The 22,632-nt window shown below is 39.4% G+C and overlaps 1 protein-coding gene across 2 annotated transcripts in view; it reads right to left on the reverse strand.

Moving 5' to 3' along the window:
- The window catches only part of SLC22A15 (solute carrier family 22 member 15), an 82,446-nt gene that overhangs the window by 16,362 nt on the left and 43,452 nt on the right, over positions 1–22,632 (reverse strand). For both annotated transcript variants that reach the window (XR_014023854.1, XM_081308613.1), the window contains exons 6-8: positions 20,176–20,391; positions 16,071–16,211; positions 13,459–13,544 (exon numbers count right to left, since the gene is read on the reverse strand). Coding sequence is in view for 1 of the 2 variants with exons in the window: in XM_081308613.1 (XP_081164739.1) it covers positions 13,459–13,544; positions 16,071–16,211; positions 20,176–20,391 (443 nt within the window). In the remaining variant the exon portion in view is untranslated. The remainder of the gene's footprint in view (positions 1–13,458; positions 13,545–16,070; positions 16,212–20,175; positions 20,392–22,632) is intronic.

Genomic DNA, 22,632 nt, shown 5'->3' on the forward strand with positions numbered 1-22,632 from the left:
CATACACCAACAAGACATAACAATCATAAATATATATGCCCCAAACGATGGTGCAGCTATGTTCATCAAGCAAACTCTTCTCAAGTTCAAGAGTCTAATAGACCACCATACAATAATCATGGGAGACTTCAACACATCTCTCTCACCACTGGACAGATCTTCCAAACAAAAGTTAAATAAGGAAACTATAGAACTCAATAACACAATTAACAACCTAGACTTAATTGACATATATAGAATATACCACCCAACATCAAGTAGTTACACTTTTTTCTCAGCAGCACATGGATCCTTCTCAAAAATAGATCATATATTATGTCACAGGGCAACTCTTAGACAATATAAAGGAGTAGAGATAATACCATGCATCTTATCTGATCATAATGGAATGAAACTGAAAATCAACGATAAAAGAAGGAAGGAAAAATCATGCATCACTTGGAGAATGAACAATAGGTTACTGAATGATTAATGGGTTATAGAAGACATTAAGGAGGAAATTAAAAACTTCTTAGAGTTAAATGAAAACACAGACACAACATATCAGAATCTATGGGACACATTGAAAGCAGTTCTAAGAGGAAAATTCATTGCTTGGAGCTCATTCCTTAAAAAAAGAAAAAACCAACAAATAAATGATCTCATACTTCATCTCAAAATCCTAGAAAAAGAAGAGCAAAACAACAGCAAAAGAAGTAGAAGGCAAGAAATAATTAAAATCAGAGCTGAAATTAATGAAATCGAAACAAAAGAAACAATTGAAAAAATTGACAAAACCAAAAGTTGGTTCTTTGAAAAAATTAATAAAATCGACAGACCCTTAGCCATGCTAACGAAGAGAAGAAGAGAGAGAACCCAAATTACTAGCATACGGGATGAAAAAGGCAATATCACAACAGACACTTCAGAAATACAGAAATAATCAGAAATTATTTTGAATCCTTATACTCCAATAAAATAGAAGATAGTGAAGGCATAGATAACTTTCTTAAGTCATATGATCTGCCCAGATTGAGTCAGGAGGATATAGACAACCTAAACAGACCAATAACAATAGAGGAAATAGAAGAGACCATCAAAAGACTACCAACTAAGAAAAGCCCAGGACCGGATGGGTATACAGCAGAGTTTTACAAAACCTTTAAAGAGGAACTAATACCAATACTTTTCAAGCTATTTCAGGAAATAGAAAAAGAGTGAGAACTTCCAAATACATTCTACAAGGCCAACATCACCCTGATGCCTAAACCAGACAAAGACACTTCAAAGAAAGAAAACTACAGACCAATATCTCTAATGAACCTAGATGCAAAAATCCTCAATAAAATTCTGGCGAATCGGATTCAAAAACATATCAAAAAAATTATACACCATGATCAAGTAGGATTCATCCCTGGGATGCAAGGCTGGTTCAATATATGGAAATCAATAAATGTTATTCACCACATCAATAGACTTAAAAATAAGAACCATATGATCATCTTGATAGATGCAGAAAAAGCATTCAACAAAGTACAGCATCCCTTTATGTTCAAAACATTAGAAAAACTAGGGATAACAGGATCATACCTCAACATTGTAAAAGCTATCTATGATAAGTCACAGGCCAGCATCATTCTGAATGGAGAAAAATTGAAGGCATTCCCTCTAAGATCTGGTACAAGACAGGGATGCCCTCTCTCACCACTTCTGTTCAACATAGTCCTCGAAACACTGGCCAGAACAATTAGACAGATGAAAGAAATTAAAGGCATAAAAATAGGAAAAGAAGAACTTAAATTATCACTATTTGCAGATGATATGATTCTATACCTAACAGACCCAAAAGGGTCTACAAAGAAACTATTAGAGCTAATAAATGAATTCAGCAAAGTGGCAGGATATAAAATCAACACGCATAAATCAAATGCATTCCTGTATATCAGGGACAAATCCTCTGAAACGGAAATGAGGACAACTACTCCATTCACAATATCCACCCAAAAAATAAAATACTTGGGAATCAACCTAACAAAAGAGGCGAAAGACCTATACAATGAAAACTACAGAACCCTAAAGAGAGATATAGAAGAAGACCTCAGAAGATGGAAAAATATACCCTGTTCATGGATAGGCAGAACTAACATCATCAAAATGGCGATATTACCAAAAGTTCTCTATAAGTTCAATGCTATGCCAATCAAAATCCCAACAGCATTTCTTGTAGAAATAGATAAAACAATCATGAAATTCATATGGAATAATAAAAGACCCAGAATAGCAAAAACAATGCTAAGCAGGAAGTGTGAATCAGGCGGTATAGCGATACCAGACTTCAAACTATACTACAGAGCAATAGTAACTAAAACAGCATGGTACTGGTACCAAAACAGGCAGGTGGACCAATGGTACAGAATAGAGGACACAGTAACCAATCCACAAAACTACAACTATCTTATATTTGATAAAGGGGCTAAAAGCATGCAATGGAGGAAGGATAGCATCTTCAACAAATGGTGTTGGGAAAACTGGAAATCCATTTGCATCAAAATGAAACTGAATCCCTTTCTCTAGCCATGCACAAAACTTAACTCAAAATGGATCAAGGAGCTTGATATTAAATCAGAGACACGGCGTCTGATAGAAGAAAAAGTTGGCTATGATCTACATACTGTGGGGTCGGACTCCAAATTCCTCAATAGGACACCCATAGCGCAAGAGTTAACAACTAGAATCAACAAATGGGACTTACTCAAACTAAAAAGTTTTTTCTCAGCAAAAGAAACAATTAGAGAGATAAACACGGAGCCTACATCCTGGGAACAAATCTTTACTCCACACACTTCAGATAGAGCCCTAATATCCAGAGTATACAAAGAACTCAAAAAATTAGACAATAAGATAACAAATAACCCAATCAACAAATGGGCCAAGGACCTGAACAGACACTTCTCAGAGGAGGACATACAATCAATCAATAAGTACATGAAAAAATGCTCACCATCGCTAGCAGTCAGAGAAATGCAAATCAAAACCACCCTAAGATACCATCTCACTCCAGTAAGATTGGCAGCCATTATGAAGTCCAACAACAACAAGTGCTGGAGAGGATGCGGGGAAAAGGGTACACTTGTTCATTGTTGGTGGGACTGCAAATTGGTGCAGCCAATTTGGAAAGCAGTATGGAGATTTCTTGGAAAGCTGGGAATGGAACCACCATTTGACCCAGCTATTCCCCTTCTCGGTCTATTCCCTAAAGACCTAATAAGAGCATGCTACAGGGACACTGCTACATCGATGTTCATAGCAGCGCAATTCACGATAGCAAGATTGTGGAACCAACCTAGATGCCCTTCAATAGATGAATGGATAAAAAAAAATGTGGCATTTATACACAATGGAGTATTACTCTGCTTTAAAAAATGACAAAATCATAGAATTTGGAGGGAAATGGATGGCATTAGAGCAGATTATGCTAAGTGAAGCTAGCCAATCCTTAAAAAACAAATGCCAAATGACTGCTTTGATATAAGGGGAGTAACCAAGGACAGGGTAGGGATGAAGAGCTTGAGAAAAAGATTAACATTAAACAGGGATGAGAGGTGGGAGGGAAAGGGAGTGAGAAGGGAAATCGCATGGAAATGGAAGGTGATCCTCAGGGTTATACAAAATTACATATAAGAGGAAAGGAGGGGTAAGAGAAAATAATACAAGTGGAAGAAATGATTTACAGTAGAGGGGGTAGAGAGAGAAGAGGAGAGGGGAGGGGAGGGGAGGGGAGGGGGGATAGTAGAGAATAGGATAGACAGCAGAATACATCAGTCACTAGAATGGCAATATGTAAATCAATGGAAATGTAACTGATGTGATACAGCAATCTGTATACGGGGTAAAAATGGGAGTTCATAACCCACTTGAATCAAACTGTGAAATATGATATATTAAGAACTATGTAATGTTTTGAATGACCAACAATAAAAAAAAATAAAATAAAATCTTTAAGATAGCTACCCGTCTTTTATTATAATTCACAGGCTGGATAAAAAGCCACAATCCCTTTTGCTGGTCTTTGGCTTTCTTTCTTTTTTTTTTTTTATTCCACTTATTTTATGTAGCATGTTTTTCTCCATTTCCATATATTTACTGGCAAATGCCATAATTTCATTCTTCTTTGTGGCTGAGTAAAGCTCCATTGTGTATATAGACCACATTTTCTTGATCCATTCATCTATTAATGGGCATCTGGGTTGATTCCAAAATTTGGCTATTGTGAATTGTGCTACTTTAAACACTAAAGCAGCTATACCACTATAGTATGCTGATTTTAGTTCCTCTGGATAAACACTAAGGGGCGGTATAGCTGGGTTTACGTGGTAGTTCCATTCTTAGTTTTTTGAGGAATTTCCACACTTTTTTCCAGAATGGTTCTACTAATTTGCAATCCCACCAACCATTGTTGGTGTACCTTTTCCCCCACACCTTCGCCAAGACTTTTTATTATTTGTGTTCTTGATAATTGCCACTCTGTCAGGAGTGAGAGGAAATCTTAGTATGGTTTTGATTTGCATTTCAAAAATGAGATGTTGAACATTTTTTCATATATTTGTTGGCCATTTGTATTTCTTCTTTTGAGAATTAGTTCTTTTCCCCATTTGTTGATTGGGTCATTGTTTTTTGAGGCATTGAGTCTTTTGGGTTCTTTATGTATTCTGGATATTACTCCCCTGGTAGAGGAGTAGCTGGAAAATATTTTTTTTCTGTTCCATAGGCTCTCTCTTCAGTCCCTTAATCATTTCCTTTGTTGCATAGATGCTTTCTAATTGATGGCATCCCACTTACTGATTCTTGGTTTTATTTCTTGAGCCTCAGGGGTCTTGTTGAGGAAGTCAGTACCAACACCTGTGTAACTGAGTGTTACCTTTTGTTTTCTTCTAGCTTTGAAACATTTCCGGTCTAATTCCTAAGTCTTTGATCTATTTCTAGTTAACTTTTGTGCACAGTGAGAGATAAAACTCATTTTATTCTTTTATGTATGAATATCCAGTTTTCCCAGCATCATTGAACAAAGATTCAGCTGAGAAAGAAATCAGGAAAATCATCCCTTTCACAATAACCTAAAATAAAATAAAATTAATCTAATCAAGGAGATGAAAGATCTCTACCATAAAAACTATAGAACACCAAGAAAAAAACTTAAGTAGACCACAGGAGATAGTTATGGACAGGCAGAATTAATATTATCAAAATGGCCATACTACCAAAAGCAATGTACAGATAACATGCAATCCCCATCAAAATACCAATGAAATTATTCCCAGAATTCTTCACAGAAAAATCAGTCCTTAAATTCATTTGGAAGAATAAGAAACTCAGAATAGCCCAAACAATTCTGAATAAGAAAATAATGCAGGAGGCATCACCATCCCTGATCTCAAATTATACTACAGAGCTAGAGTAGCAAAAGCAGCATGGTCAAAAAAGACAAGAAGACCAATGGAATAGAATAGAAGACACAGAGACAAATCCACATATTTACAACCATCTGATACTTGACAAAGGTGTCAAAAATACATGCTGGAGAAAAGATAGCCTTTTTAAACGAATGCTTTTTTATTCAATCATTATTTTTTAGTTTCAGTCACATCTTTAAATTCACCAATCTTTTCTTCTGTAGTTTCTAATATGCTGTTAGTCTCATCTACTATTTTTTTTCCATATATATTATGTTTTATCTCTAAAAGGGCATGCATTTTATGGCTTCAATTTCCCTGCTCATTCTGATTATGTTTTCCTATATTTTTTAACATGTACGAAGCATATTTATAATAACTGCTTTAATGTTCTTATCTCCTTGTTCTATCATCTGGGCCACTTCTAGATTTGTTTCTGTTGATTTTTCTTCTGGCGTGGAGGTATTTCCCCGCTTACATGCATGCCTGGTAATTCTGACTGGAGGCCACACATTGTGAATGTTACACTGCTAGGTGCTGGAGTTAATTGTAGTCCTTTAAATATTGTTTGGTCTTTGTTCTCTGATGCACTTAAGTTAATTGGAATCAGAACAGTCTGTAGTTTAGGGTTGTTTTGACCCAGCAGGTCTTGTCCAATACTTAATGTCTGGCTAAAGAGAACCCAAAGCATTCATGGCTCTGTGTTCCAGGGACTGTTGTGCTTGCCCTTGTCTGGTGTCCTCCCCCTTGCCTTAGGACTTCATCTCAGTGAATGCAAAGATCAGTAAGCAGATAAACTTAGAGGTTCCTTCTGCAGATCTCTGAAGGTCTTCCTTTGTGTATTCCTTTGTGTATCTTACTTCTCTCCAGTATTGTTCCCAGTAATTTTTTTTTTTTTTTTTTGGTATCAGAGATTGAACCCAGGGGCACCACATTCCCATTCCCAGCCCTCTTTGTATTGTCTTTTGAGACAGGGTCTTGCCAAGTTGCTTAGGGCCTCACTAAGTTGCTGAGGCTGGCTTTGAACTCATGATCTTCCTACCTCAACCTCTTGAGTTGCTGGGATTACAGTTGTGAGCCGCTGCACCCAGTTTGCCCAGTAAACTTTAACCATTTTGGCAACCGCAAGCTTCAATCAATCTCTCTACAGTTCAGTAAGAATGCTAGGATTTACTGTAGTCCCTCCCTGTACTGTGTCTTGGAAACCTGGGCTAGGACACTCAGGGCTCACTTTGGTTAGTTGTCTTTTCTCAGGGATCACTGTCACTTGCAATCTGTGGTCCAACATCTGAAAATCAACATTTATTTAATAATTAAGTATTTTTGGTCTGATGCTACAGTTGTTTAAAGCAGGAACACAGCTGATTCATTATTATGATGGCCCAAGGTTCAAGTTCCCATCGAGTTTGCTGTTAGTTCTCCTCTGGGACTGTCTCTGTTATTGTTACTATTGGATCAGTTATTTCCCTTATTACATTGTAGGCTGTCTGAGGCCAGGAAGTAGATGCTATTCATGAACATCACAGACATTAAAGAATTCAGAACAAAGAATCCTCAGAAGAAGCTTAGTGTTATAGTTTGAATCTGGAATGTCCTTCAAAGGCTCATGTCCTTAATGCCCTGAAAGCTTAGTCCCTAGCTGGTGGCACTGGAACGTGGTAGAAATTTTAGGGAATATGGCCTAGCTGAAGAAAGAAGGTCACTGGAGGTGTATGCTTGAAGGGTATATTATTTTGTCTCAAGTCGCCCCCCCCCCCACTCTCGCTCTCACTCTCTCCTTTCTGGCCACCACGAGCTGAGCAGTTTGGATCCACCACAAGCTCTCTGCCTTGACGTTCATCCTTCCCTTAGGCTCAAAGTGATACAATCAAGAGACTGTGGACTGAAACCTCTGAAACCGTGAGCCAAAATGTATCCTTGCTCCTTTTAGTTGCTTGTCTCAGATATTTTGTCACAGTGATGGAAAGCTGACTAACACAGAAAACGGGTGCCCAGAAGTGGCATCATTGTCATGACTGTACTTGACCACAAAGTATTTGAAACTGGTTTGTGGGTAAAGTTTGAAAATTTCTGAAGAAGCAGGCTAAAGAAACCTTAGAATTTCATAAGCTCAGAAGACCGGAAAGAACACAGACCTCGAAGGCTGCATTTGTAAGCTTTCAGGTGGAAATGGGGACTCTATGGAACTGAACTATAGGCCATTTGTGTTACATTCTGACACACACACAAAAAAAACTTGTTTATATTTTGATCATGTCCTAAGACTCTGTGCGAGCCTGATTTTAAGGGTGAGCTACTAATTAACCTAGTGGAGAAAATTTCAAGGCAGCACAACATTTAGGCTGTGGTATGGGTATTGCTGGCTGCTTTCAGACAGATTTACGCAGAAAATTGGGAACAAAAGGCAGAGCAAGAAGATTTAAAAAACTTGCAATTTGGGCGAGTAAAACTGGAGTTGAAGAGGGTGAAGATATCAACTCAGCTAAAAAGAAACCAAGAGCTTTGCATTGGGGAAAGTGGAAAGATACCTTGAGGACATCTCAAGAATTTGCCAGACTCCACCAATGTGTTTGAAAGACACTGGTTTGAGAAGAGAGCCCTGCTCCCCCAGGGCTGCCTAGGAAGCTATCTCCCTAGGATTAATTCCACTGTGTTCAGCCATCCAGTCACCCAGAGGCTACTGCAGCTGTGGTCCAAGAGGGCCTGGCTGCTGCTGGTTTTTCAGGCATACCGAATTTAAGAGTTGTGGGGTCACAGAGACTTCTACCTGGATTTCAGAGAAAGACCTGGGATCTCAGACAGTGTGCAGCAGAGCTGGTGCAGGGGCCGGAAGCCGCCGAGAGGGCAATGTGTTATGCTATTCAGAGTGAAGCGAAAACCGCAGTGGAGACCCTAGGAAGTGAAGAGTTGCCAGGAACGTGGAAAACCCACCATGGGAAGCTGTTGGCAGCATGAAAAGTCAGTCTAGGAAAGAGGCTTTAAGGGTTTCAACCAGCAAGGACTCAGGGGGTGAGGCTGCCCTAGACTGTTGGGGTCCATATCTCTCTACCATGTGCCCCAGATATTGGACCCAGAGCTACAGGACTTAATGCTTTCCCTGCTGGGGTTTCAGTGTCGCTTTGGTCCCCCCCTCCTCTCTACTCCACTGTTCTTCCCTGTAAGAATGAGAAGTTTATCCTGTGCCCGTCCCACGATTGCATGTTGAAAGTATTTAACTTGCTTTTTTAATATTTTTTGTCATTAATCATAGTGTTTTATTATTTTCCATGAGAAATATGATGTTATTTAAAAGCCTTGAGGGTAGTAGCTATTTGTTACTAAGGCAAGAATTCAGGAAAACAGAAAATATCCAGGGCTTACACGGTAAACTCCAGGAGCCCCCAGGTGTTGTCCCACCTCCCAGGAAGATGGAATACCCTCCGCTTGAGAAGAGGCTCTGGAGCAACAAACTGAAGGAGACCTCACCTGAGAGATGGCTGAACCAGGGCCTCCCCACAATGTCTTTTCTTGCCCACAGATGCCATCAACAATTGCTCTTACAAACACCTGGATGTGAATCTAGCTAGGCTTGAGGGCAGAGTTTCTCAAACACATTGTTTTTAATAGCACTTAAATATAATAAGAAAGGACCTTGTAGACCGTTTATCTACCTTATCCCAATTATCAAAAACAAATTGTTATATATAATGTACATAGTCATTTTAGAACTTTCTTTTCAAAGAATATATTATATATAGAAAATAAAATACACACACACACACACACACACACACACACACACACACGGCTCAGTTGGTAGAGTGCTTGCTTGCATACATAAGGCCCTGGGTTTAATCCCCAGCACTGTGGAAAAAAAATTGTTTTTTTTTTTATTTTTACAAGGACTCACAGCTAGGAGTTTATCTCCAGTCTCAGAGGAGACTGGACTTGGACTTCTGAGCAATGCTACAATGTTGATGATTATGGGGAACCCTTGAAGGTGGACCCAAGGCAGTTTGCATTGTGAGATAAGCATGAAATTTGGGGGACCGGGGGTAGAATGTTCTAGTTTGGATCTGGAATGCCCCCCCCCCAAATGCCATGCATGGAAAGCTTGGTTCCCAGCTGGCAGCACTGTTGGGAGTCGGTAGAGACTTTAGGACTGGGCCCTAGCTGAAGGAAGTAGAACACTGGGGACCCTGAAGGATATATCTTGTTCCCAGCCCCTTTTCTGTCTGTCCGTCTGCCTCTCTCTCTTCCAATAGCCATGAGGTGAAAAGCTTGGATCCACTATGTACTCTCTGTCATGATGTTTAGCCTTATCTCAGGTCCAAAGTCATAGAACCAAGTGACCATGATGGAAATCTCTGAAACCCTGAGTGAAAATACATCTTTCCTCCTTTTAAATTGTTTTTCTCATTTTGTTTTTTCTTTTATTTCCCCCTCTTCCTCCCTCCCTCCCTCCCTCCCTCCCTCCCTCCCTCTCTCTCTCTCTCTCTCTCTCTCTCTCTCTCTCCATTTCCTTCTTTCTTTCTTTCTTTTTTTCCCACAGCAACAGAAAGCTAACACACTCAGGATCCTCCAAAGAAGAAAAAAGATCAGGTAAAATATCTGCTGACCCACCTGTGGGGGAAAAAAATTAGTGTCTACCTGCTAATATTAGCTAACATTATTCCTAGACAAGAACATTTATTTGGAGGCTAATCAATATGCAAGTATATACCTGGTAAGGAACCTGACTAGTATAGGCTGAGCATCCCTTATATGAAATGCTTGGAACCAGAAGTATTTCAAGGTTTTTTTTAAATTGATTTTGGAATATTTACATGTGCATAATGAGATATCTTGGAGATAGACCTGCTAAGAGCCATAGCCAAGTAGGAATGATGCATGGCATTTTTGGTTGAAAGGTGACACCAGCAAGCCATTGAGATGATAATGATTATGTTAAGATGTGCATTCAATTGGATATTAGACCCCTGCTGTCCGCCTTGGCCTGACTTTGGCCTGCTACTTTGGAGCTCTTGGGAGGGGGGGACACACCATGACTACGGGACTCCCGCAGAGTTCCCATTGGTTGGGGAAGTGCGGTAGGAGGGATATCTGGAGGAGGGATTTCTGGTTGGTGTGGTGTGGCCCGGGAGAAGGCCTCGTGCGTGGTGTTCACGGAAGTTTTGGAAATAAAGTTTGTTCCTGCTTGAGTGGCTCGTGATTTTGTGCCCAGCCAGACTGCAGCATGGACCCAAGTTTTGTGTTTTATATACATCTTATACATATACCCTGAAGATAATTTTATACAATATTTTTATAAAAATCATACGTATTTCGAACACAGCTCATTACAAAGAGGTCAGTGTGGAATTTTCCACTTGTGGCATTATGTCAGTCCTCAAAAGTGTCAGATTCTGGAGCATTTCAAACTTCAAATGTTTGGATTAGGGATGATCACCTTGTCATTATGAACCACAGTTCTCGAAATGCCAGACAATTTACTTCTTAGCTCACTAATTGTCTCCCCTGCAGATATACTGTCACTGAATCCACAAATGCCTTGGACATACAGTACCACCATCATGCACACCCGCTAAAAAGAAGCTGATTGACAGAGAAGGCTGAGTTGGCAGAAAAGAGAGAATGTAGGCATATTTGGTGGGGAAAGGTGAGGGTAAATGAGCACTAGAGGCAATGAGAAAAATCAATGTCTCCCAGTCACGAAGACGCTAACAGAACTGTTAAAACTGGTTAACAGAACTGTTAAAAGTGCTAAACCTGCTGAGGATCGAACCCAGGGCCTCATGCATGAGGGGCAAGCACTCTACCACTGAGCTACAACTCCAGCCCCCAAAGCTGTTGACTCTTTTTCATCATATGTATTTATCAAAATTTTCAGAACATGTAGCTAAAACTTTAAAAAGACAGATTAAAAGATAGCAGACAGCATATTTTCAAGAGTAAATATGAATGATTTAAAGAAAGCTTAAAGAAAAAAATTTTTTTTTAGCTCAAAGAAGATTCAGGCCTAGCTAGAGGACTCTGCAAATAAAGAAAGGATTATGCAGGAAAAAAAAAAGGTGACCATCTGTTCTGCATCTCCAGTGACGAATCAAGTGAAAGGAAATGGGCTCAAGTGTAGTGGAAGAGGATGATCTTAACAGTAATGGTTATTAAAAATAGAAATAATTCAATAAGGGACATTACAGAATTTCTTCCCCAGAAAAATCTTCAAAAATAGACTGGATATCCACTTTTCCTGAGTATAATAGAGGTATCATATTCCTGCGGCACCTGAATAGCCCGCAAAAGACACTCTGCTACACTGTTTCTCACTCGGTGTCCACCAAGGGGTGTGACCAACAAAGGGTTCACATAGCTTCCTTAAAACAGACTGGAGCAGAGCAGAGAGGGGAGACTAGCCATCTGCCTTCACCTTGGATTTTTGTTTTGTTATTTAAAATAAGAGATAATTTCAAGAAAGGGCCAGTCCTAGAGGGTGGATTACCTACAGAGTGCAAAGAAGTGGGAGGGAGAAAGACATTGACTGGCTTGGCTCTTGGAAGTGTGACGGTTACAGGTGTGTTTACACTAACAACGAAATGTTTTCCTCTATGAAGTGATAAATGGAACATCAGGCTGTTGCAGGTCTGAGACAACTGAGTTCCCAAGGTACCTCCCCCAAACAAACTGCTGAGCAGAAGGCTACAGTGATTTGAAACCCATCACTTCTTGCCCCAAATAAACAGAACAGGGCACCTGGTTCTGACAGCCCCCAGCAGGGCTGAAGAGTGTCCCCTCAACCTGACACGGACAGAGGCACTGGTTTGGCTAGATGTTAAGAAATGGGCAAAATTGCTGAATTCTCTAGTTTCCTTGATTTCATGAAAACCACTGTTAGGCTGCTCTAAATACTGCATAAAATCTCAAACAACCTGCACTCTGGATCAAGGCTCAGACCTTCCAGTGGTGACCTAGAGCAGAGTAGGAACAGAGAATAAGGAGAAGAGGCAGCTTCACAGGCCTCCCCGTGAGACAACAGCACAACCCAAATTCAAGGAGAAGCAATTTACAAAAGGAACATTTTATACATGATAGGCTCTGATGGTGACATGACTACTCCATGCACTTCCAGTAGCTGTCAAAACTTTCTGTCAAACCATCTCATAATCATTCCTAGCTGGAGTACAAGCTCCAAAATATAGCCCTATCAAAATCCAAAAGCCCCCCAAACAGGGCTTTGGTTATACCATAAAGCACCATAAAAGAGAGTTGTTGGGACTCACTAGTACTTATGGAAAAAGTGCAGCTAAAACCACAGTTCCCAGTAACTGGCATGCCTCAGGTGTGCAAACTGCCCCCACCCCATTCCCAGCCTAAAAAAAGACAAAAGAAAGAAAAAAAATCTGCAGTATCCACAGAATTTCTATATCGAGGTAGTAATCAGGTTAGATGAAGAAGCTAAGGGACATTTTTTTTTGCAGTTGTGTCTGCATAGCAAAGCTATGAATATAGAAAATACAACAGGGTCCTGAAGGTATCATATGCACCCTTCACAAAAGACCAAGAGCATATTCATTGTGACCAACAGGGACTATTACTGTTGGGGTTGTTGTGTTGTTATTATTATTGGGGTATACTGATAGAGAAACTGAGAAATCAAAGCCACCTTTGAGAACTGTTGTCTCCAATCTCCAGTCTCGGGACTGGCTGGAGTGAGTGTAATTTGCAGCCTTGGATGGAGTTTCTTTCTGTGCAGAACTAACCGGTCCTCCTCCTCATCAAATAAACAACTCTAACATCACCAGTACTGCATCCCAGACACCCCAGATGGTAGCTTAATAGCCTGAGAGAATTAATAGTGCACCTCTAAGCACATTATTCACCCAGAGAATAGTTTAGGGAATGGAAAGAATCTGGCCCATTATACCCTACACAATTGCTAAATAATATGCAATCACAGAAATGAAGCATGGCATATGGTAATCTCTCTACTATATTGAGATTCATTGTAATAAAAGTGCTGTTCAAAACCCTTGTAGAAATTTGAAAGGCATACCTTTCTTTTCTGGAAGAAACATTACAATAAGACAAGCCAGTCCTCCTAGGCACAGAAATGTTGCTAATGTCCGTTTCCGACCAAACCTAAATAATAGAAAAATCACACATTTCTCTTAAGAATCTTATAAATCAATCTGCTCCTTCCTCCCAATTTTTCCTATCTAAATGTCCTCAGTTTCAACTCTTTTAAAGGAATAGGTGGCAAATGTGAGTCTGCTGGGGACACAGAACAGGAAGGACATACAATCATTCTATTTCCATGAGTGTCTACTATATTCTAGGTGCTATTTTAAATGTTCTCCACATAGTATCTTATATAAACCCAGTAATAAAACCATAGGCACACAATTACATTCTTCATCCTCTAGAGAATGAAACTGAAAAAGAAAACGAAATGTTTTATTTCGTTTCATTTTCTGGTTACCTGAATCTTATTTAAGTAACAATTTTAAACAATGTTTTGAAAAGTCTCTTTCTCTTCAAAATGCAAATGAAAAAAAAGTCTTGTTCGTGGGTTAGAATTAAGTGGAATGTAATGAACACCTTAAAATCACTTTCAAATAAGAGCTTTAGTCTTGGAAGTAAGATATTATGCCTTCCTTTTCTTTTTTTCCCATATTTTTTATTGGCGCACTATAGTTAGGCATAATGGTGGGATTTATTGTTATGTAGTGGTCCATGCACACAGCATACCAATGTAACTTGGCCAATATCATTCCCCAGTATTTTCCCATTCCCTTCCCTCTTCTCTCTCATGGTTTCTTTTTGCTACTGATCTTCCTTCACCATGTTTTTGTCTAAATTAAAAATAGACAGATGAGCTGACATATTTTACACACAGAACACACATAGTGTCAGAAAGAGAGAGAGAGAGAGAGAGCGATTAAGCAGAAAATAGATACCTAAACAAAGTCAATTGTTTTAGGTACACAGAATCAAAATTAGATTTTAAATGTGGCTATTTGTTTAGGATGTGTGTTGTAGATCTATTAACTCTACTTATTGAATGGCCTTTATCTATTTATAAAAAATTTCACCTTCTCCTCTTACTTTATTCATTTCTGGAAAGACAGTGAAAATGTGAGGGTTTGTTTGTTTGTTTGTTTTTTAATTTTATGCCATGAACTCCAAGTTCATTAGAAGAGTCTATTGTAATCTCTGGCTCCGTTATCTGTTTGTTTCACACCACAAATCCATTGTCTAGTAAATAATTATCTAGTAGACAAATCACATCATGTTTCTAAAACTAATGTATCTGAACTTTGGCTACCTTTCCCATAGAGGTAAAAAGGGAATATGCATCTAGGAGCATTGTATAAATTACTGACCAGAATGTGGGGGATTTACTTAGAACATACTGGGTACCCTGCTAAGAATGTCAACATTGTAATTTTGATAACAGTTTTCCAGAGGGATTTTATAATACCTCGTTTGAGAATGAATACAATGGGGGCTCAGTGAGGGAACTTGCCAAAGTCATAAAGCTAACAGTTGGTGAAGCCTTGCCTTGAATTTGGGTCTGCCTGACCCCAAAGGCAGCATCCTTCCCTTTGCTTCAGATTTAAATCCTGGCTCTGGGTGGAAGTTGCTGGGAAATTGGAAGGGTCTTTAGTCTTCTTTTCTCCGTCATTTTGCTTAATGTAACAGCCAGTACTGAGTGTCTTTCAAGTGACATGTACCATGACAGGCCCTAGGGATTGCAAAGACACAGGACATGCCCATGGACAGCTTCCTGGTAACACTCAGTGGTTGCCAGGCATGCACAGGAAGCTACAGCAGCACAGGGGGGTGCTAGGGAAAGACTCCCCAGCATGCTCTCTGATCTGCCTCCTGGACCACCATGAGAGTAAGCTGCAGTCACCAGCAGGACTGTGAGAAAAGGGTCCAACTGAACAGACCCAGACCTGCCCTTCACAGTTTTGTAGACATCATGACAACAGCATCGGGGCCATGCCAACCCCCGATTTTAGTTACAATGATAATTTCCAGAGAATGAGAAATGGTACAATCCAAATGATCCCTAGGTCAAACAAAAAAAGGGTTCTAGTTGCTATGGTCAGGGGCTAAATAATAGGAATTACCTTACAAAACCCAAGGAAAGGGAGCTCCATAATAACTTTTTAAATATATTTCAAAGTTGTGCCCACTGACCATAAGTAGCAAGAGCAGGATGGTATTTATTCTTCCTCTCAACAAAGTGGGTCTTAAGAGGTAAGAAAATTCTTTCTAGTTCCCTCACTTTTCTTCCTACTTACAAAACCTTATAAATACTATGAATTGGGTTGATGAAATTCTAGCTATATTGATAACCCCATCTCTTAGGCGAAACAATGTACTTAGAGACTACTAAAACCCCTCATCTTATGGTGTCTTCAATAATGCATTAAAGCCTTATATAAAAACTCACACATATGAATCTAAAGAAGTATTGCACCAAAAAATGTATTCTAAATGCATTTGGCCTGAAAGAAACTTTAATCACCACAGTGATTAGCAGATACTATCTACAGAGAAAAAAATGACAATATCTAGGTATGTATGTATATAAGCAAGTCAGTGTGCCACCCATGCACCTTCTCTATGGTGCACTTCATGTTCATCCATACTCACCATTTTTGGTTAATCAAGTAGATGCACAGAGGATAGGATGGAATCTCTATGAGGCCAGACAGAGCCAGGTTGGCATAAATACTTCCACCTAGATCACCTGCGCTCAGAGTGAGGCCATAATACACCAAGCTGCACACGAACCTGCAGTTTGGGGGGCGGGGTGTCAAAGGACCAGGAAAGTGAAAAGACAAGACAACAGAAAACATGTCAAAGTTTGCTGGAGAAGATTAAAATAGAATTGGTTCAATATAATGCAAACTTCTGCACACAAAAAGATTGACTCTCCTGCAAAGCTTTCTGTCTTCATGTAAATTTCTATCTTAGGAAAGAACAAAAACATGATGTGGCTTTGGAAATGATTTATGTCTATATACTATATAAAGCAAATGGAGGCCTAGCTCCTGCAAGAGAAAAGATATTGTTTGTGCTTTCTCAAGCATTTTTGCATTGAGTAGAAAACAATGACCCCATTCTTCCTTCATTTAATTCAACAATGTACTTGTTTTTTAGGGATTGGCTACAGGGATGAGAGGTGGGAGGGAAAGGGAGAGAGAAGGGAAATTACATGGAAATGGAAGGTGATCCTCAGGGTTATACAAAATTACATACAAGAGGAAGTGAGGGGTAAGGGAAGAATAATACAAGTGGAAGAAATGATTTACAGTAGAGGGGGTAGAGAGAGAAGAGGGGAGGGGAGGGGAGGGGAGGGGGGATAGTAGAGGATAGGAAAGGCGGCAGAATATAACAGACACTAGAATGGCAATGTGTAAATCAATGGAAGTGTAAATGGTGTGATTCAGCAATCTGTATACGGGGTAAAAATGGGAGTTCATAACCCACTTGAAGCAAACTGTGAAATATGATATATCAAGAACTATGTAATGTTTTGAACGACCAACAATAAAAAAAGGAAAAATAAATAAATAAATAAAAATAATTCAACAATGTATGGAACACTTGCCTAAGGCTGGTTTTGTGATATTATCAGAATGACTCTGGAAAAGTCTTCCCATGGAGAAAAATCAACAAAGGATGGTTGGAGAGCATGAACTGAGAAGTGATGGGTTTTCAGTGGGTCACCTGTAGGCCAGAAATGTCAGGCACTCCACCCCACTGGGATATAGGAATTTCCAACCCCGGGTATTAACTCTTCTTGCATTCAGCAGGTGCACATGCTATAGACTCAGAACAGGCAAGAAAACTCAGGGGTCACAGCAGAGGCAGAATCCTCCAGAAGGATCAACTGGGGAAGAGCCCTTTGAAAAGCTACTAATTTATTGATGCATATCATTTCTGAAACACACACTTAGGGAGCATCTCCTTAGATGGCAGGCATTGTGCTAGGCACCAAGTGTATCCCTGAAGTTGGGAACTAAAAAGCTAGGGAGTTTGGCCAATCAGAGTGCCAACCTGAAGCTCCAAATAGCAAAGATGGTAACAGGAACTTTTGTGCCTAGCAAACTGCATATTAAAATAAAAATAAAACAGAACAAATTTTAAAAAACTGAAACTGGGCTTTACTAGTATCTGAATATATTTTGTAAACCATAAATTGCTATGTAAGCAATAAAACAGAGAAAGGGGCCAAGTGCCCTGGCCTATTACTAGGCTGTGGTAGATATAAGGAGAAAAGGCTGGGGAGGAAGGGAGAGAGGAAGCCCTGGAGCAGGTGCACCCTGCTCCTCTCCCTTATGCATGAAGGCAGATGAGCAGTCCTGTAGCCAGGACATCACAGAAGCAGATGCAAAGGGACACTCATTTACCCACTTTCCTTTTACTCTGGGCATCGCGCATGTGAGCAAAAGGCTAAACAATTTAAATCCATGCAGTTTTCTAAAATACCCTTTAAATGCTTCCCACCCATAGGAGAGACCTTGCTCTCACATAATGTTCTTTGTGGGTGGTCTGGGTTAATGTGTCTACACTGCATTTAAGATAGAAATTCCAGTGAAGTGATTCTAGCCATAGTTGGGGATGGTATTGAGTCAGAACAAGAATAAACAAAACCAGTTCAGGACAATAGGGGAATTTAGTGACAAGCTGGCAGTGAAAGAGAACAGGAGAACATGAGGTATGAAAGGCCTGATCATCCCCAAGTCCCTGAGGCTGGGCCTCTCATATGCAAGTTGCCTTCATGGCAGACTTGGTCGTTGGGATCCATAATTACAGCTATTAAAATCATTTCAATCCTCTTTATGTGCACCAAACAAAATTTAAGATCCTTGCATAATATTTAACAGTATATTTAAGGCATTGAAGAACAATTTTAAAAGGCACTATCACAGGAAATAAGCAAAGGAACAGATGTTAAACACAGAGGTATAATTTTACTCCCTAGTTAAGGCTTTCTTCAATGACAGAGGCACAGAAAAGATTTCCGAATTTTACAACATCCTCAAAAAGAATGGCAGTATGTCAAATGACATTGGCTCGATTATTGCATCTTTGAACATTCCGAGCCCAGGGGGAAGAAGTTTATTTGAGAAGAGTATCTTTGGCTGTGTAAGAAATAAAATAAACCGGGACAGGCTCCCTGTCCCTTAGCTTGGTTTCTGTTTGTTTTAATTTTGCGAAAGCCTGAATCTAGAAGTTAATATAACTAGAAAAAAAAAACTTAAACAAAAATAAAAAACAGTAAAACATCTTCAAATAGGGGCTTCCTCCAATGCAGAGGGTTTGACTGTCTACGTGACTTACAAATGCAGAGTTCTGTAGAGCCCCAAGTAACTTGAACAGACTTCATATATATTTGCTTTTAAATAAGTGAACACCAAATCAGATTTGGTGTTTAACCAGATTTGGTTTTCAAAGGTTCTCTTGATTTTCATGTTTCTAAGCTGTGTCTTTCATTCAGCATTATGGATCTGTGATACCCCTACACTGTGCTGGTTCTGTGGAGAAGGCAGCAGTTGGTAGGACCTGGCCCCTGACCATCCAGGGGGCAGTCAGTGTCTGGGTAGGAAAAGAGAATCAGTATACAGAAAAACACCTTCTCAGCTTCTTATTCTCAAGCAACTCTTCTTTTCAGCTTTATACACACAACTGCTTTTATGTAAAGTCACTTTCCTTTATTCTTCCATGAAAATGTGGGTTTCTATGCACCCTTCATGGCAAATGCTTATAAACAGCACAATCATCCTTTAGTTGTGATGTATAATAATCATGCCCAGGGACTGGGGTTGTGGCCCAGTGGTAGAGCGCTTGCCTAGCATGTGTGAGGCACTGGGTTTGATTCTCAGCACCACATAAACAAATTAAATAAACAAAAAAGAGTTATTGTGTCCAGCTACAACTAAAAAAAAAATTTTTTTTAAATAATCATGCCCAGTACAGGGTCAAATTTATAGCAGAAGATACAATATTAAAACAAATTCCGGCAGAATGTCCAATATTAAAACACATGTGCAAAACACACATGGTAGTGCCCATCTACTTTTTGCTTTTGTAACCCTTCCTTCTTTAAGTGGAACCATCTTCAACGACTGAATGAACTTACGTTAACACTGAGAGCATTTTGAGAGGCATTTAAAGATGGGAATAAGCTAAGGAATCAGAAAATCAGGAGCACAGAGTACTAATCATCTCGTTCACTGATCTGATACGTGGCTTTGGATCCCTCACTTCCACTGTCGGGGATCCCATCTACGCAAGGGATAGCATTTCACCCACCTCAGTGGGGGGTGAGCAGGACTGCCACACAACATGTGGCCCAGGGCACTGCTGGAACACCCTTGGTGCCAGAATCAAAGGTAGGCTAAATGCTGATAGAACTCTTCAGGTTCTGCTGCGCTTGCTGGCTTTCTCCAGCCCTCTTTCTCTTGAGGGTGGGGCTTACATAGTCACATTAAATGCCTCATCAGCAAAGATGTGTTTCTATTTACTCAAATTTAGGACGATGCCCAGCAGGCACCATCATCTCCTGCTTCAGAGATGGGGCTGCAAAATCAGAGCTGAGTGGGACATACCAGGTGCTGGGGGACAGGTCCCGTCTTGGGGAAAACAACCTCCTGTTGTCAAGAGGTAAAGCTTTCTATAAACCTGAAGAAGGAACAGATTACCCAACCTCGGTTGAAGATCCACAAAACACCCCTTTATGTGAGATTACCAGATGAACATCAGGATGAGGGTGTGTCCTAAGAGGATTCGGTAACGGAACAGATCCAGGAAACTTCCAGTCTCCTTGTAGCTCCTGTTGGCAGGATGCGTGAGTGAGAACGTGCACTTGAGCTTGCGGTTCCTCCTGGCGATGAGGTAGAGTGCCTCTTCGGCCTCACTCAGTCGACCCTGGGAGTATAACCAACGAGGTGATTCAGGAATGAATCTGAAAGAGACATCATTAAAGGCTGTGTATTCATATAGGTGCACGTGCAGAGGAAGGACACAAATCACCCGCTAGAACACGAGGTCCCTCACCTCAGCTGCATTCTGCCTTAGGTTTTTAAAGCTTGACTCTCCTGATGACATACGAGAGAAAGAGAGAAAGGGCTGTTTTCAACATTCACACCAACATTAGGGGGGCCCACTCTATCAACCAAAACCAAGAGTGTGTTTTCAAAATATCAATAATAAAGGTAACCAGCTTGCATTTATTTTTAAATCAATTTTAATAAGTGAATGGCAATTCCTTAGTATTGAATAAAGCAGATTCTTCGTGGATCAGGGGACAAGACTTGTTAGAATTATGAGTTAGAGATAGTGCGTTTTTTTAAGTTCTACAAAAGTTTTACGTGAAGACAGAAATCTTTATTATTGCATTAGGAAAACAAATTTTTTAAAAGGAGTTGTTTTTAACATCATGGTATGCAATTTATGAGGGAGACATTATTTTAAGACCACACATAAAAATGAAGCAGTTAGTGAGGGCTGGGGCTAGGGCTCAGTGGTAGCGCACTTGCCTGGCATGTGTGAAGCATTGGGTTCGATTCTCACCACCGCATATAAATAAAACAAAATAAAGGTCTATCAACAACTAAAAAAAAATGTTTTTTTTTTAAATGAAACAGTTACATCTTAGCTACTTTTGACTGTTTACTGTTTCAAAATATTTAAATCATCCAACACACCTGAGGAACTTCTTGATCTTTACATAAGCCTTAAAGAATAAAAAAGTTATTTTCAGGTTCACTTCTAGTTACCAAACAACAGTTATTTTCTAATATAACCACAAAGTGTTGAATAATTACATTTCTTACACAGTTTCAAGACTTCAATATTATGTAGCTTTTTTGCTTCTTCACAATCATGAATATATTTTCCAAAAACTTCTCAAAGACAACAATGCCACTGTAGGAATGTGGAAGCCTTGTTTACTAAACACAACATCAAGGTCATTTACGTGGAATTTGACATTTCCTGCCAAAGATGAAACTTGGGTGAATAATATTAGGTATTTAAGGTGCTTTTTAGAATTTCCTGTGCCTTTCAATAAGATGGTGAATTGGCAACAAACAGTATAGGATTTAAAAGCTTAATGGATGGCTACTCTGTCAATAACATTTATTAAGAATTTTCAGGGGTAGGGGATTTAGCTTAGTGAGAGAGCACTTGCCTAGTATGTGCAATGTCCTGGGTTCAATCCCCAGCACTGAAGGGGGAAAAAAAAAGTTTTCATTTTATTCAGATTGACATGAGAGGTGCTGAGAGGAAAGACACTTGAAAAAAACAGGAATTTTCCCAGTAGTTTTGCAACTGAGGAAGAGAATATTCATGCATAACACTTGATGGTCAATAAAAACAGGATTGAAGGCTATTTCTGACAATTTGTAAAATTCCTTTATTTACTTCTTTATTGCCATTTGATTATTATACTGACATGCAAGAAAATAACCAAGTGAATAATTGTTCTGTTGAATGTTAATCTGCTGATTGGATAAATTGGATCAACCTGGTCATGTATGAGCTACTGAGTAAAGTTAACTGATCAGTCTAAATACAAAGAAAAAGGTCTAAAGAAGAAGATTGTGAAAACTATGTAGAGAAAGTAAAAGATGATGTTTTGAACAACCAACAATAAAAAAAAGAAAGTAAAAGATGATAAAAATTAAAATGGTACAGGATTGGAAGGAGTAAGAAGAACCAGCAGGAAATATACCAACAATATTCACAGTTATTATCTCTGGGGAATGTAAGTCATCCTCTCCTCCAAGCCTCTCTGTATTTTCAGAATTGTTTATAAACAATAAGAAATTACTTTTAAAAGTGTAAAAAGCATTTTTGAAGATAATATGTGTGAGTCATTCAGGCTTTGGAAATTTAACTCTGAGTTAACAAAACTATTTCTACTTGGAAAATTTTATCTTGATGGTGTAAATTTAGTACTTTATATTTCTCTGCATTTTCAGAGGCCAATAGCTCACTTTTTCAAAGGGTCACTGACTTGCTGTGGACATATTTGAGAGTATGAGCTTGGACACATGCAGATTATACAAACAAAACAGTAAGACATGTTTTTAAAAGGAAAAGCAAATCTTTGAACATACTGCCCTCTTCCTGACGGCATGGTCACCCGTGCCATGGTCACGCTTGAAAGTTAAAAGGCTAATGCAGCAATGTTCCTTTTGTT

Source organism: Spermophilus citellus (genome assembly GCF_964194105.1).
Source record: "Spermophilus citellus genome assembly, chromosome: 9".
Taxonomy (NCBI): Eukaryota; Metazoa; Chordata; class Mammalia; order Rodentia; family Sciuridae; genus Spermophilus; species Spermophilus citellus.